The sequence below is a fragment of the Pyricularia grisea genome, chromosome I, assembly GCF_004355905.1.
Source record: "Pyricularia grisea strain NI907 chromosome I, whole genome shotgun sequence".
Taxonomy (NCBI): Eukaryota; Fungi; Ascomycota; class Sordariomycetes; order Magnaporthales; family Pyriculariaceae; genus Pyricularia; species Pyricularia grisea.
Genome location: NC_044973.1, coordinates 5,360,555 through 5,376,043, shown reverse-complemented (window position 1 = coordinate 5,376,043; position 15,489 = coordinate 5,360,555). Strand labels below are relative to the sequence as shown.

Genomic DNA, 15,489 nt, shown 5'->3' with positions numbered 1-15,489 from the left:
AACCGGCGGCGAACTTTTCGACCAATTCTACGTCGAGAGCCTATTCTCCATCTCTGGGAACTCGGCCAATTGACGGGGTGGGTTTTGATCTCGGCCCATCTTGTTCCAACCAAGGTTTTGATCATCCACCCACAGCAACGGGGTGAGAGACTTGAAATCTTCGGAGACAAGGAACAGCCAAAATAAAAAGGAATAAAAAAAAAAAAACAATTAGTTGGACGTCAACATACACAATGGCTCCATCACTGGAATCCGCTCGCCCAATTATGGCCCCATCGGTACGTACACCTTCCAACAAGGAATGTAGATAGCCTTCTGGGCCCTACACACTCTTTCCCTTCCCCTGCCAAGAGCACGCGACCTTTCCTCCCATCGTCTACATTGTATCTCGTCTTTGTCTATTACACACCCACAAACTCCTCCATCCCATATATTCCTTGTACCTTTTTGGAACCTACCTAGGTTCCAGCTCTGGTTCGCGTCTATCGGCGACCTGTCTGTCCCTTTCGCTTCCTCCCTGGCACGCCACACCATTTGCCGACAACTAGTCAGCATCTAGCTTGTCCTTACCTGGCTGCTTTGAGAATATATTACCCCTCCGTCGCTCGCCCGCCCTTTCAAAACTATCCTGTCTTTGCTTCACCCAACGGACCGAACAAGCCTGCCTCTACCACACACCATGGCTAACCCAATCGCACCCGCCGCCGCCTCGCCGGCCGCCTCGCAAACGATCCGACAACAGGCCCGCACTTCGGTCCGTATGAGCACGTACAGCACCATGGCACCCTCGCTGACGCCGACGACCGACTCTGCAGGCGCAGAGATCAGCGACATCGAAAAGGGCCTCGACCGAATGGAGAACAAGGCGCTATCCAAGCAGCGTGTCGTCCTGAGCGAAGAGAAGTGGGCCAACATGTCCAAGCTTGCCCTCGGCGCCAAGCTCGAGCGCGCTCTCGACAGGAGAATGTCGTCACAGGACGCTGTCATGCGGCCGAGGACCAACAGCAGCATCAAGAACAAGCCGAAATCGGTGCCTCTTATCGTGCAGGAGAAGGCTTAAAGAGTGACAAGAGACGAAGGAGAGAAAATACTTTTGTCGATATGAGCCGGTTGGGCGGTGACCCCAGCAACCGGCTTCCGGCATACAACAGCCGAACATGTCAAAGGTTGAATGGCGACACAAGTCTGTCAACGGCGACGATTACATCATACCTTGGCATTTCATGTCGAACAACAGACACGGCGGAGCTCATGACTTTGAGGATGGAATTTGTTTAGATACCAGGCCGGAGTTGCCACTTCGCTCAGCCAATCCAGCGTGATGGTCTGAGCATCATCGGTGCTACCTATTACGGAGACAAGGACGCATATAAACGGGTCTTGATGCATCGAGCACATTGCGGCTTCCGAGGAGTTTACTGTTTTGCATTTTGTTTTCAACTTTACTATCCGCACTTGCAGCATTTTCTATGTCATTTATTCTTGCTCAAGATGACCCTTGAGTGTTGGCTTTCTGAAACACTCTTGGTACTATATTATATTCCCAATACATTCTCTGGCCACGGCTATCTGTATGTTGGTTTTGATGGCTAGGTTTTCATTTATTGACACAGTCGATTTATAGAGTGTCTTCTAGGTCCCGATACTGTTTTCACTAGAGGTTATCTCTGTGGGAGAAGTTTCCTTGGCGACATTTCATGACCATAAAGTAACTGCGTGGCGTCTACTTTTTCGCGGCGGGAGAAACTCTCCGGGCCCTCTCTGCTGGCCCAGTGGGCAGTCATGGGCCGTTTTTCCCACGCTACGGAGCTTTCCGGCGCTACTGCATAACTCTTAGACGGGCTGAATCCGGAACCCGTCGAATGGTTCTAGTTCCTAGGTGCAGCTGAGTAACCGGCGTCGTCGGTTCCTGCATCGTTGGCCGATTGTTATTTAGTATATACCACGACATGACCTTAAAAGGGACGACATAAGTATTTGGTGGCACAGAGTAACGCCGTAAAGGCAGCCCTTTGCTGGCTTCAGCTATTCCGGATTATCCTAAGAAGGAAACCATCCTACCATCCTAAGGGGGACCCATCCCGGGGTTATCATACCGAATTTGTCCATGCGATTCTTGAAAAAGCAAAGAAAACAAAAGGAAAAAAAACCCCACCGGTCACGTTCTCTAACCGTTTTCGGATTTGCTGTCCCGACAACTAGGTAACCTATCACAAGGTCTAAAGGTTAAGGTTGGGATCGATTTAGACGGCGAGCTGAAAAAAGAAAAGGATCGAGCTTTTTGACAGCACCCCCTAGCGGCCAAGTCTTTTTCCTGTCAATAGCAAGGTGAGAAAAACCTTTGAGCACATGGCCAGGGGGGAGGGACAAGGAACTTGCCAGAGGCTTTGGTTGCCCCGAGCACAGCTCAGCTTCTTTTTTTTTCTCCCCTTTATTAACTGTGATGACAGGCTACTCGTGTTGATCCGAAATCGTTGGCACAAAAAAATGGGGACAGGTTCCCTTGAACGTAGTAAGTTTGCGATTGCTTATGAACCCGCCAGGTCGACCTGTCAAAATGGTTTTGTTAAATGGCTTTCTGTTTGTCGAGGTTCAGCAGAGGTCGCTAGCCGGTCACTACCGATGAACTGTGGCGATGAGTATCGTGCCAGCAACAAGGTTCCAGATCTCCCTTGCACGGGGTCCATAGTCATTGGATTGCCCGTCTCCAGATGGGAAAAAGACCCCTAATAGCAGGGACGATCTAGTCTAGTGAGCCACATCGTAGTAGACCTTCTTGGGTACTTACCCGTCCATGTGATCCTCGCGTTTGCCCGTAGTGGCAAAAGACCATGTCTAGTTGGAGCATTAGATGTATGTGCCAACATGGTTTGGAAGGCATGGGATACACGGCATCCGACTCGCTGGATCGAAAGTGTCATCTTGCGGGGAAATGAGGAAGTAAAAGAAAAACAAAAGAAGCTTAAAGGTTATCGAGTTAATAATACTGAGAAAAAGATACTGGCACCATCCTAGGCGCTCCTATCGGTATGACTTGCTGTCTCATATTGTGATCTGCCTGGAAAAGGGAACCGGTTGGTATATGACCAGGTCCGGGGCAGATGTGGTGTCATTTGGTGGAGGACTTTGGTTGCACGATTGTAGTAATATAGCCGTAGATCTTTAGATCCGGTCACACAAAGATTTGATTTCGGAATGCTTTGTTCTTTTTTTGCGATTCACAGCCACAATCATCTTCTGAAAAAAGGTACACTGAGATTAGGACCTGGTCTAGAAACGGATGCGTTCGGTTTTTGATGTGAATTTTCCCATGAGGACAAACACAGAGTCGGGTATGCCCCCTTTTAATTGTGAAAAGAAATATGCTGTGGAACAGATCAAGTACATACGTGCAATACATAGCTACAACGAGTGAGTACCTTAGTACCGACGCTCTATACACACTTTTCATGGAACTATATGGTTCAACAACGCTTCCTTAACCAAGATTGTGACAAAGACACCATAAAACCACCCGTGGCTGGGCCTTTATGTCCAATCTCAAAATCACAACTCAAATTGTCACTAGTCATATCAACCACCAACCGTGTTCTTCCAGCATGCCGCTGAGACAAAGAAGGCAGATGCTGGAAGCTATGCCCAAAGCCCTATTCCATGACGCTCTTCACTGGCGACATAAATCTCGCCGCAGTAAGGAAAAGAAAAAAATGGGCATCGCATCCGTCGAGTGCGTGCATCTCGTTATCCTGGCAAACGACCTCCCCAGTAAACACAGCACAGCAGAGCGAAAGCCTCCAATGGCAGTGCAAAACAGAGAGGCAGCCATCACAGGTTTGTTCGGCATGAGCTAACACCGGTGTATCTTGGGTCCTGCGGACCATGCCGCCCAACAGCCATCCGAAATACCCCCCTTCCCTCCAGAAAACTCCCACGATTTGGACATCTCAGTCGCCCTGTAGTATTCCCAAGCCGGCTTAAAAAAAAAACCCCTGCGCAGTCGGTTTCGAAGTACAAACATTTGCCCGACTGACAAAGTGCGAGCAAGTAGACTCATCAATGCCCAATATCCCCCTTTTTTTTGCTTCGCCGGCCCTCCTGTGCAAGTGACCGACAGCCCCTGCCTCAACCATCCGCAGACCACCCAGCCCAGCTCCTCATCATGCCCAGGCCAGGCAAAGAGCCAAACGTAGGCATCTATCTACGGCTCTCAAGACCCCCCCGTCATTCTTTGAATAATCAAATTCCCCAACCGAGCGAGCAATGTCAGACCCGACAAAAACAAGAGACTCAACTCTAGTACCACATCAACTTCCCGCGGCGTCTTCGTGCGTCAGGGTTCGAATAGGGGTGCTTGCGTGGGCATGGAAAATGAGGATTTTCAGGCGCGGAGTGTTTCCTTTACTATTTGTCACAGTACAAGCCTCTACGGTGTATCAGGGGCACGTATTATTCGGACCAAGGCTTGGGCTGCGGCTTGATACACCCTAGACACACACACATATATTTCAACTTTTGTTCTTGGACATTAACACGTCTTCATCATCCATCTATCGTTTCGTTATCGTGAACATAGAGCTCTCAATCATCTCCAGATTCTATAGATGGGCGATCCAGTCCGCAAGATATGGCCCACTCAACCTCCGTGTGAGAAGGATACGACGGCATACTTGCCGCTCCAGGCCCATTTCCTGGAAGAAGTGTCGCCTGAGCCCTCCTTCTCGCGGAGCTTCTCATCCTCACCCGGCTCTAGTCCAACCACGACATCAGCCTTGCACGTACGCAGAGCAAGGACGTTGACGCCCGAGCCAGGACCGAGCGGCCCGATGGCTTCGGTGAATGGCGTGGTGGGGTCCCATGTGGCCTAGATAGCCCGTCACAGACCAGACGTTAGCGGCTAAAACAAATTGAGAAAAGCAAGGACTGGGCAAACCAAATCACTGTACGTACATCACCGGTGAGCTTTCTGTAGTTAAGGTCACCCTTGAAGATGACCAATTCGCTAGTTTTGAGCTCCTCATACAGCTCCGGAGCCACTGCCGGAAGCCTCCAGTAGCTTCCGGCATGTGTCCAGAAGGCATTAGGGCGGAGGATGATCTTGCCCTCGGCGTAGAGGTCTGTCCAGTTCTGGAATAAGAACTTGAGATGCTCAATCTCCTTCTCTGAAAGCGCCGCGGGAACTTTGTCCTGCAGCGACTCGTCCTCCGACTGCGTCTCATAGAAGCTGCGCGGGTCGGCGAGCGCATTCAAAAGGGCGCCAAAATCGGCAGGCACCACGTCGGACACGAACCAGGGCATCTCCTTGGGGTGAAGAACGACGCAGGTGGCCAGATTCGACGACAACAAGTAGCCGGCCAGGACGAGGTCGACGTACAGCTCGAACCCGGCATTGTCCAACACAATGTCGACGCGGCGTTCCTGGTCGGGCTTGCTGACCTTGGCCTTGCGCAGGGCCTCGAGTGCTTGTCCAAGATCGTTGACGAGGATGTTGGCCTCGGCAGCACGGCGAGCCTCGGAGCCCTGCAGCTTCTGGATGTCGTCGTACGAGAGTGTGGTCAGGAGAGACAAGTCCGTTGCATTGCCCCACAGGCAGATCTCACACATCTCACGGAACAGCAATTCCTCGGCCGCAGGTTCGACCGCGCCCTTGGCCTTTTGCTCGTCCAACTGTTTGACCAGGTCTTGATACCGAGCAGCTAGCTCCAGGACTGCTGGGCGGGAAGACCGGAAAGTCTTTATCTTTTGGCGGGCAAAAACATCATAGCCCTTCCAATGCTGTGAGAGGGAGAAGCTGGTATGCATGCGACGGTATAGGTAGCATTCGCAGTACAGCCAGTTCATGTTCAGCCATGTCGGATTGTTGAGCTGTTCCAGCTCCTTGTTGTAGAGGGCGACGTCAGGGCGGCCATCATCCGGGATAGGTCTGTTGCATAGATGGTCGGTAAGTCAGTTAAATAACGAGATCATAGAGACATAGATGGTTTAGGTGAGGGTGGTATCAAGGAAGAAATCTTAGTTCTTGGGCGACTTGACATACGTCAGTTGGCGGTCGTGTTGAACCTGGTACTTGAGCTGGGCAAGTTCGTTGACGATAGTCTTGCCTTCGCCCGACTTGTCAGGGTCATCGCATTGAGCTACGGATCGGTAGGCATCATCAATGGCCTGTGTGATGATGACAGGCCATCGTTCCCGAGCTGAAGTGTAGGCGAAGGAGGTTTTGTCGCCGGTCGAATACCCCGCTATATCGAATGTAGGTAGGAGATGGACAAGGGGTCAGGATCTGATCACCACGAAAGAGGGGGAGGAACAGCCTAGAAGCCAGGGGCTAAACGCACGGGTCTTGGGATCGTGCTCCATCATGTGTTACTATGCGAATAAGGACAAAAAGATGCAGTAAAGCAAAAAGAAAATAAAAAGTCGACCCCCTTTTTTTTTTTCTCTCGGCTTAATGTTGGTAGATTGCACTTAGTGCAACGTCGTACCGTTATTTCTTTCGCCAATAAACTTCCTCAGCTTGGTTCGAGGATGAAGTGGGAGGAGTAGACCAGTCTAGGTTTGGATGAGACTCGATCTAATCTCGATTAAACGTCCTGCGCGTCTTGGGGGGAAATCATTGCATTGAAGCTATCCAGACGCGGAAGACGCGGGGTAGCATTCAATTCCCAGGGTTGCTACAATTACGTACTGTACAACAACAGGGAGGGGAAATGTGGGTCGTTGTCATACCTGGGGCCAATTACGAACCACAAAGGCAAATCAAGGCAAGGTATCCAGGTGTTGCTGCCCAGGTGTCGCACACTGTACGTGGTACTTTTCTACTAAAAACAACGTAATGTGCCATCCCAAATTTCTGCTGGTGTCAACTCAAAGTCTAGACTAGCATACAAATAACCATAAAAACAGTGGTTATTATGTAAGGTGTTAGTGTAGACAAAAATGCAAGGGAAGACCCGGCCCGACTAATCTATCTAGGTATCTACCTTAGGTACCTAATCCAAATTTGACTGACATCTAATAAAACATTTTATCACTAGAACACAAACTGGTTGTGCGCACTTGCCAGCAAAACATGAGGCTCCGTCTTGACTTACAGAGGCAATTACCGGGAGTATTCGTCAAACAACAAGCCATTTCGGATATGCAAGGAACACCATCGATCCCAACGCCACCTGCGGGTAGGTAGGTCGGAAGCTTCCAATAGGGTGCAGCAGGAAATGCGGATGTGATGCATTCATCCCGAGAAAACACGAGAAACCACTATACCATACCATAGTAGTACTGTATTTATGCTGAATATAACTGGACCACCAAACGTCATGCAATAAAAGAGTACTACTTCTAACACAAGTTACTGGCTTGCCACCTACGCCATCAGGCCACTTGGAAAACTGGCAAGAAATCTCACCAACGTGACATAAAGTGGTGGGGCGGGAATACAAAGGTCAGCAGCCAACCACATGAGGCAATGACGCCGAGGTGTCCGGAGCGGGGCCTGACCTCCCGGCACGCCTCAGTTGACTGGGGCCCAAATGGTGTTTTTGCTGGGGCAGGCAGGCCTTTGTTGAGGCAATGAAGCGAGCCTCAATCAGCATTCATAACTCAAACCGGTCATCCCTCGGCGAAAAAAGTCTTTTTTGTAGTTGCGGTAAAAAAAAACATACTGTACTGTAGGTAGACAAGCTTGGGTAAAGGTCCCGATGTGATTTCCTCTTACGAATGAGCGGTGGTTGCTCGTCCCGTTCTGTTACAACAAAAAGAAATGCCCTACCCGTACTACCACACGTACCACTCACTGTTGCATATTACTTTTCCAAGAGGCCAAACCGCCAATCTCAACGTCGCCATCGAGATCCTAGTCTTGTCAAAAACTTGGCCACTCAGCCACCCATTGTTAAGGAGGAACAGAAAAAGGGACAAATGAAAACCCATACCAGTAGACCAAGGGCGGTTATTGCCCCAGCTTTCGCACAAACTGCGCCTCCGTTTTGGACCAGACCAAGCAGACGTTAGAGTTATACAGGTAATACGTAGTATATTCGTTACAGTACACTATGGCCCACTAGATGGATTTGCGATCCGATCACTGTGGCTCATACCGGATTTTGCAGGGCTGGTCAACGATAACAACATCAACTGGTTGGCGTCAAAGTGTGTGTACTATGGTAGAGCCCCCGGACCAATTGTTTATAGACCTTGGCTTACAGAATTTCTTTCTTTCTTTTTTATGAAAAAAAAAGAAGCTGTTACGTATTGAATACTACGTATAATGGCCAAGCAACTTTCGGATAAGATTAGCCTGGATTCGGTGTCGGCTCGCTTTGAGCCCCTCTTGAATTTCACACCCATGTTGATTCGATCACGGCCTCCCAAGTTCCCTCCGAACCCCCTTAAACTCGAAACCTATTGACATTTGCTTCTGTTCATCGTATTAATCTTTCTGAACCATGTGATTGCTCCGTGTTCGTGATGGTCGGTCCATTCGCACTTGAAGTGAATAGAGTATGTATCACATCTCTGTACATGATGTTCATCGGTCCTTTTTCTCCATCGCAGTTATTTCTTCTTGTGTCCTGCGAGCCGTCGCAAGGACGGAAATACACACAAGGCGAAGTTGATAGGTACGCGCGACTCAGGGCAGGTGTGTTCAGATGCGAATGATTGGATGTTCTAGTATATAGGTAGCCGCCTGAAGTGGCAGGGGGCGTATGACGTACCGCGTACTATGAATGGCAATGACACCCAGCATACAGTGCTTCCTTGCCCTGCAGATACCCGGGTTCGGCTTGACGTTGTTTAATTTCCTCGATCGATTGATTCATCGATTCACTTCAACTCAATTGAACTTCCCTGAAAAGGTCTTGTCATTACGTTTGGTTGAAATGTTTCCGTAAAAGCATATCTCCTCTAGTGATCAATCATCATCCTGTTTTTTAAATGAGATATAGACAGCCGAGCTGAAATCCTTCGCATGGAGGACCCTTCCAATTAACGTTCCATCCCTCCCCGATGTCCATCTTTGACAGGCTTCTCCAGACTTTTTTTGACAGCCCTGACGGGGTTCTGCTCAGTACCATTGGCGATGAATCGTAATCCGGGGAAATCCACTGGAATGGGGAATCGCCGCCGGATACAGGACCCGTTTTGGCAACTGGGTTCATTTCAAGAAAGCCAGGAATGGCAATTGGGATGTTTTGTCGATGGGTATATGTACCTATATATATATATATATAAAACTTTATTATATTCCCTAATAGCTGTGGCTTCAAATCAACGGCTAGCCGTTGGAGGGGAAAAGCACATGTATGTATACACACTTGGATCATCCTGAAAAGAAAGCTGTTGTCATCGGCATTTTTGAAATAATAGCAAGTACCTAGTAAAGTGGACTGACTTTTGTGTCCCAAACAGAAAAGAAAGTGGCAAAAATAAGGGGTCTCCTAACCAAGTAATTACGGAAATGTACCGTGCAAGCCGTGAAAAAAACAGCATGCTGATCGGTGGATATGTGAAAAAGGTGGGAGGGGGAGGAAAGGAAATACCGGAAATTACGCATCGCATCTCGTCACATCAATCTTTTTTTTTCTCTTTCTCTTTTTTGAGAAACTCTTTCAGCTAACGCAAAAAAAAAAAAAAAAAAAAAAAAAAAAAAAAAAGCCTGTCCTATAAGCCAAGGGCTTTGCCAGGTCCAGAAGCAGGGGCTCCACACCACCGAGTTGTTATGAACCATGGAAACCCCCTGTTCCCCCCGCCTTTTCCGCGGCTCCTTTCTGATTCTTTCCCCCGGATCCAGATGATGATTTACAAAGGTGGCAGGTGCTGCGAGCTTGAGTGGGCTCCAGTAGTAAAGGAGCTTGAGGGAGGTATGCCATGGAGTTCTCCTTTATTTTTTTTGTTGGCAACATGTTTGACCGAGGGGGAGGGGTGCTTTTTTACCGTCTAATGCGAGGTACCTATCACACCCTAAGCAACCTTCTCCACAGAATCATACCCTACCTTTTTTGTTTTCTCTTTCATGGCAAACTGCGCCGAGCATCATCCGCAACAACCATGTCTTCCTTATACCCCGGCAAAGGAGGAAAAGAGCAGAAAAAAAAGAAGAAGAAAAAAGGTTCATCAAATTATGGAACCCGTGCCGAGGCCAACGACAGGCCCTCTTCTGCACGTCGGGTACCTAGACGATCCCCTGACGTCTTGTCCCATTTTCCCCAGCCTCTTTGTGGGGTTTTCATCACTCACTCACTCACTCACTGAACTCGTCTCTAGACTCCTTGCACATGCTTTTTGTGGGTATAGACCGAGGTGGACTTTAGAATGTGTGGACAATAAACCTTTGGACCAAGCCTTGCCCCCTCAGTTAGGATATCTTTATTATAAAAAACCTGCCCTTTTCTCTCCCTGTGCATCCATTCCGACTCTTCTCTCCTCCCCATCGCATTTTACTCTCGCTAGTACACAACCAGACCATTCACTCAGCAGATAACAAAACGAAAAAAAGCATCCTGTATAAGACACCATTAATCTTTGCTTTTTTTTTTGTATAACCTACACATTAAAAAAAAAAACCCAACCAAACACTCAAAATGAAGTACACCGCCGTCCTCGCAGTCCTCGCCGGCATTGCCGCCGCCCAGAGCATCAACGATGTTCCCGAGTGCGCCCGCTCCTGCATCAGCACCGCCGCCACCGCTGCCGGCTGCGGCTCCACCGACCTGGCCTGCATGTGCGAGAACCGTGACAAGATCGTCTCGGGACCTGCCGCCTCCTGCGCCCTGAGCTCGTGCGGAGACAAGATTGGTACGTTTTTTTTTTTCTCTTTCTTGAGGAGTAGGGGGAGGGGGAAAAAAAATAACAATAACTAAACCCCAAATTTTCTTCTTTTCAAATGTAACAGGCGAGGTCCTCACCTCCCTGACCAGCCTCTGCGCCGCCGTCGAGGCCGGCGCCGGAGCCAGCAGCGCCGCGCCCCCCGCATCAACCGCCGCTCCCCCGGCGTCGTCGTCGTCGTCGTCGTCATCTGCTGCTGCTCCTCCGGCCTCGTCGTCTGCCGCCCCGCCCGCATCGTCGGCCGTTGCCTCGTCGACCCACGGCTCCACCTCAACCGCAGCCCCGGCCACCTCCACCAAGGCCACCACCACCGCCGCTTCGTCCGGCTCAGCCCAGCCCACCTCGGGCAGCGGCAGCGCCAGTGCTCCCCCTACCTCCCCCACCGCTGGTGCTGCCACCATCGGCTTGAGCGGCTTCGCCGTCCTTGCCCTTGGTGCCCTCGCTCTGTAAATTTCATTTCTTTTTTTCCCCCCCTGTCCTCATTTAGTATATATGATGGGTTTAAAAAAAAAAAAGAAAATTTGGGAGGATGGGATTTTATGTGACGGGAGAGATGTGGACTTTTATGACATGGTGTCAAAGGATGGCGATTTTACCGCCTTTTATGTAATGTGATGGGAGTGAGTAGTTATGGGACCTCTTTCTTTGAAAATATTGCATCTTGCAGTTTTGCATATAGATGCTTGCATTCGGCAAGATGGTGTCTTTTGCGGTATCATGATAATAATAATGTGAACCAGTCCAAAGCCTAATTCCTGGGTATCCTGAAATAAATGATATTTGCCGAAGATAAACCTTGCAGTCTCCTAGGAATACGGGCCTAACCCCCGCTTTAATCCCATTAGTCTATTCACTCGGGAAACCAGTTGAGCTAGCTCAGGGGTATCGCGTGCCCGACCAGATTAAAGACACCTGACTACCTGCCTAGGTACATACAAGCATATTTGAGGCTTGAAATGCCCAAAATATACTGCATCCGATGTGATCAACATGGTCAATCACAGCTCTAATTTGGTGGTTGCAATGCACATATAGCATTCGAGATCAACGTTTGGGTGTAAAGAACAAACATTCCTTTGCTATAAAAGGAGACACTACCTGGTTATTTGCTCGGGGTAACCTAATTTTCACCAAGTAAAGAAAGAATGAATATCTGAGGGAAAAGGAAGGGTTTAGATGTGAATGGTTCGTTGGTGTGCTGTTCCGCCTTGTCCATCCCAACTAGCTGGGAGACCCAGTATTCCCCTATCATCGATCAGTTGCATAAATCTGGGGAAAAAAAAGAAAGATAGAAAAAAAAAACAGAAAACTTTGGTTTTTTTTTGACATGGTAGAAAGTTAGAAATGAATAATCACCAAGAAATAGCGAGTGGCTTCCTGCCGAGAAGAGAGCAAGAGCATGTGATAGTATATAATCGGGAAGGATGGAAAACAGCAAACTCGGACATGGGTCGCGTCTTTCAATGTACCTTAGAGCCAAGTCACATCTCACTCAAAGTCGCTGTCATCGTCGAGGTACTCAGCCTCGTCGTCGCTGCTGTCTAGCACAAACGCAGCAGAGCCAGCCGTGTACTTGGGGATACGGTAGTCGGCAGCGGGGACGATGGGGTACTTGCGATTGACGATGCGGCGAGCCCGTGCAGAGTTATCATCCTCTGCAGCGTCGCCCATGGAGCCCTGCGGCTTGAAGTGGTAGCCGAACGCGGCGAGCCACGGTGCCCGCATGCCCGCCGGGCGCGACCAGGCGAGCTTCTCATCGTGGAGCCACATGCGGACGGCGTGGCGGCGCTGACCTCCCGCGGCCTCTTCATCGGTGTAGGCATCACGCGCGTGCACTAACGCCAGATTGTTGACGAAGAGAATGTCACCGGCCTGCGCGCCGACAGAGATCTTGTGCTTGTGAGCCAGCTGGTCAAAGACAGCCAGGGCGTCGCGCTGTACCTGGGTGAGGGTGGGCACCCGGAATAGCGAGGATCCTGCGCCTGTGCTAGCCTTGTTGGGGACATGCTCCGGGTTGGCCTGTTGTCGGCCCAGGCGGCCAGGGTCGAGGCTTGCCATGACCTTGCCATCATGGTACGAGATGAGAGACGCCAGGAAATGGCGAAGACGGGTTTTGGTACTGTTTGTAATGTAAATGCGATGTCAGATTTTATGCAAGCGTCTTGGGACTGCGAAATCAGTCTCGCTCGCTACGTAGTGAGACCTACATCTGGATGGGCCAGTTCGGGGTGGCCAACACCTCGAGGACATTGGGGTAGTTGGCAGCAAGCTCGTTGTAAATGGTAGAAACCGAGGACAGATGGATGAAGCCACCCTCCTTGGCCACTTGACGGTAGTGCAGGCAGAGGATGTCGGCACCCATATCGCTGTGGAATGGCTATGGAGGTCGGTTAGCCTATCCCGAGTGGTTATGGATTAACTTGAACTGAAAATAATTTACCATGCTCTTGTTGGTGTGAACGCCATGACGAAGCCTGTCAGGAAGAGACTCCCACGCCTTGGCTGACGTGACATGACCTGTGTTGAGAAAGACTGTGGTTAGTTGTGTCGAGACAAATCGTTTGCTCACAGGAAAGTAGATCAGATGTGACGAGAGCCAGTTCATACATACTCAACATGTTTCCATTGCTGTCCTGGATTCCTCGAACATTGCCGATATGGCTCGCAGTTCCCAGGTAGATCAAGGTGTTGTCCTCATGAGAGTACTTGGAAGCCTCAAGGCCCCTCAAAAGACAGAAGCCCTGCTTGTTGTGTATGGCATCGGACGCCTCACGGAGTCGGGCACTCAGGTTGTCCGAGAGAGGAAAGGTTTCGCAGCTAACTTTATCACCGTGGAGTTCCTGAGCTTCATTTTTCACAGATATGGTCAGTTAGTTTGGGTAGGGCATATGGACCGAGATGTGAGTAGTAGTAACAATACCCTTGAAGGAGGCAACCGCATTCTCAATCTCGAGCACATCAGCCCCGTCAAGCTGAATGACATGGTGAATGGGTGCGGAGGCATCTGCACCAGACCAGACAAAGCTGCCCGTGACTTCCTTGGGGAACTGTGACACATGATCTGCTGCAAAGGCCTCTTCCGTGGTCTCTGTCGACTTGGTCGAACGCAGCGTAACAGACAACTGGCTAGAGACGCTTGCAGAGCGTGAGCGGACCTGTTGAGTGCTGATCATGTTCTCACAGAGGATTTGAGAGACAGACATGGCGACAGATGGAGATGGGGAATCTGTGCAAAGAGACTTGGAATAGGTGGGAGTTACGAAAAGGTTGGATGTTGCAAAGAGATTGAATGCTTTGATGTTCAGGAAGCCCAAAGAGGATAAAAGTCACGGACAGATGATGCAGGTTTGACAGATCCTTAAAAAGTGATAGATCAGAAAAAAAGTGCCGGACGGTTGACTTGCAGCTGAGGAAGGTAAGATGTAAACAAGAGGATTAGAAAGCGCAAGTGTGCTCGGGAAGCGGTGACTGACCCAGAAGAACAAAATGTCGAAAGGTGTCAGAGCTGTGGGTATTTATGTTCATCGACGTCGGTATATACCTTCCTCTCATGATATTACTGACCTCGGGCAGATGCTAGGAATGAGAGTCTAGAAAATCACCCCATATCTCTTATCCCAGGTATTTCCTAACAGGACCCCCCATGAGTAGACTTGGGTTGATGATACAAACAGCCGGAACGGATTTCCGTAGTTCCCACAAGCCAATGAAGTGACAAGCAAATTGGCAAACATGCAAGATTCCGTCTGCGTATCGTCTCTGGATGTTGATAGAGAACAGTGGCGGTGAATCCTCCCTCGGTGAACTATGTTAATAATGATTGTGGTACAAGGTCGTTCTCACCCCTACATGACAACGACACCCGGTGATCCACAGATAGCACATTTGAACTAGTCTACTATCGATCTTTCATTTTTAATGTGGGAATTCTTGGTGCGAGAGAATGAAGAAAAGTCCTTCGCGATTTGGACTTTCACAACCAGGAAGATTTGCGACTGGAGTGTATATGTCGGTGTGTCTCTGGCAGAGGTGGGCCATAGACTCGGAATATGCCTCATCTGACCTACAAAAGCCCCCGCCCGGTGAGTTCCAGCGAACCACAGTGATTGGGCAAAAGCCAAACGAAGGGATGAGGCATCAAAGTGGAGGTATCTATCAAAGTTTAATCGAGCGTCGGTAAGGCCGTTGAAGCTTTACATACCAAAGATGGTGGCAACCGCAAACAGCTCATGCATGACACGTAAGTATCAACCTGTGCTTAGCCGTGGTCAAGTTTTCGTAGCGATACCAGTTGATGTTTTGACACGGACCGAATACAAAAGGCATTACTCGGCATCGCCACCAGTGATCAACCAGGGTGACAACATCGGCTAGAGGTATCGGGTTGAACGAGGCCTTCATGATCCGCGATGTTCGCCTACTCTCAAAACCCCTCGTCTCGACAGCCTTCCGATGATCTCGGGCCAGCAATGACACCGGAACCACACCCCCTTCTGCTTTAGATCAACATACGTGATTTGATTTTGCAGGGGGATACTGACAGTCAAGCCAGACCGGGTAACTAAGATGCGAAGAGTGTGATTCTTGCCTGGAACGAGTCTTCCCGGTGAACAGAGAACCGTGGGTCACAAAACCATCTAAGTACGCGACGGAGTATCCGAACCTGCA

General features: G+C 49.6%; 4 protein-coding genes across 4 annotated transcripts; 2 read left to right on the top strand and 2 right to left on the bottom strand.

The window, feature by feature from the left end:
* Nucleotides 1-679: 679 nt before the first annotated feature.
* Nucleotides 680-1,060, top strand: PgNI_06603 (uncharacterized protein; the record flags this gene model as incomplete). Its single annotated transcript, XM_031126624.1, has 1 exon — nt 680-1,060. One exon carries the CDS (start codon nt 680-682, stop codon nt 1,058-1,060), a length of 381 nt encoding a protein of 126 aa, XP_030981791.1.
* A 3,456-nt stretch (nt 1,061-4,516) lies between these two features.
* On the bottom strand, nt 4,517-6,503 carry PgNI_06602 (uncharacterized protein). Its single transcript, XM_031126623.1, has 4 exons — nt 6,333-6,503; nt 6,035-6,236; nt 4,948-5,920; nt 4,517-4,861 (listed from the first exon to the last, which is right to left on the bottom strand). The coding sequence occupies exons 1-4, from the start codon at nt 6,355-6,357 to the stop codon at nt 4,634-4,636; spliced, it is 1,428 nt and encodes a 475-aa protein (XP_030981792.1). The 5' UTR covers nt 6,358-6,503; the 3' UTR covers nt 4,517-4,633.
* A 3,565-nt stretch (nt 6,504-10,068) lies between these two features.
* Nucleotides 10,069-11,271, top strand: PgNI_06601 (uncharacterized protein; the record flags this gene model as incomplete). The annotated part of the gene is made up of 2 exons (XM_031126622.1): nt 10,069-10,791; nt 10,889-11,271. The coding sequence occupies exons 1-2, from the start codon at nt 10,578-10,580 to the stop codon at nt 11,269-11,271; spliced, it is 597 nt and encodes a 198-aa protein (XP_030981793.1). The 5' UTR covers nt 10,069-10,577.
* A 1,038-nt stretch (nt 11,272-12,309) lies between these two features.
* Nucleotides 12,310-14,024, bottom strand: PgNI_06600 (uncharacterized protein; the record flags this gene model as incomplete). Its single annotated transcript, XM_031126621.1, has 5 exons — nt 12,310-12,940; nt 13,029-13,198; nt 13,262-13,338; nt 13,433-13,666; nt 13,742-14,024. 5 exons carry the CDS (start codon nt 14,022-14,024, stop codon nt 12,310-12,312), a joined length of 1,395 nt encoding a protein of 464 aa, XP_030981794.1.
* Between the last annotated feature and the right edge of the window lie 1,465 nt (nt 14,025-15,489).

Excerpts from the sequence above, each read along its gene's own strand:
- PgNI_06602 (XM_031126623.1), bottom strand. The coding sequence starts at position 6,357 with ATGATGGAGCACGATCCCAAGACCC. Across the intron at positions 6,237-6,332 it reads GGAGCACGATCCCAAGACCC|CGGGGTATTCGACCGGCGAC; the intron begins GTGCGTTTAGCC and ends CATTCGATATAG. Across the intron at positions 4,862-4,947 it reads ACAGAAAGCTCACCGGTGAT|GCCACATGGGACCCCACCAC; the intron begins GTACGTACAGTG and ends CGGGCTATCTAG.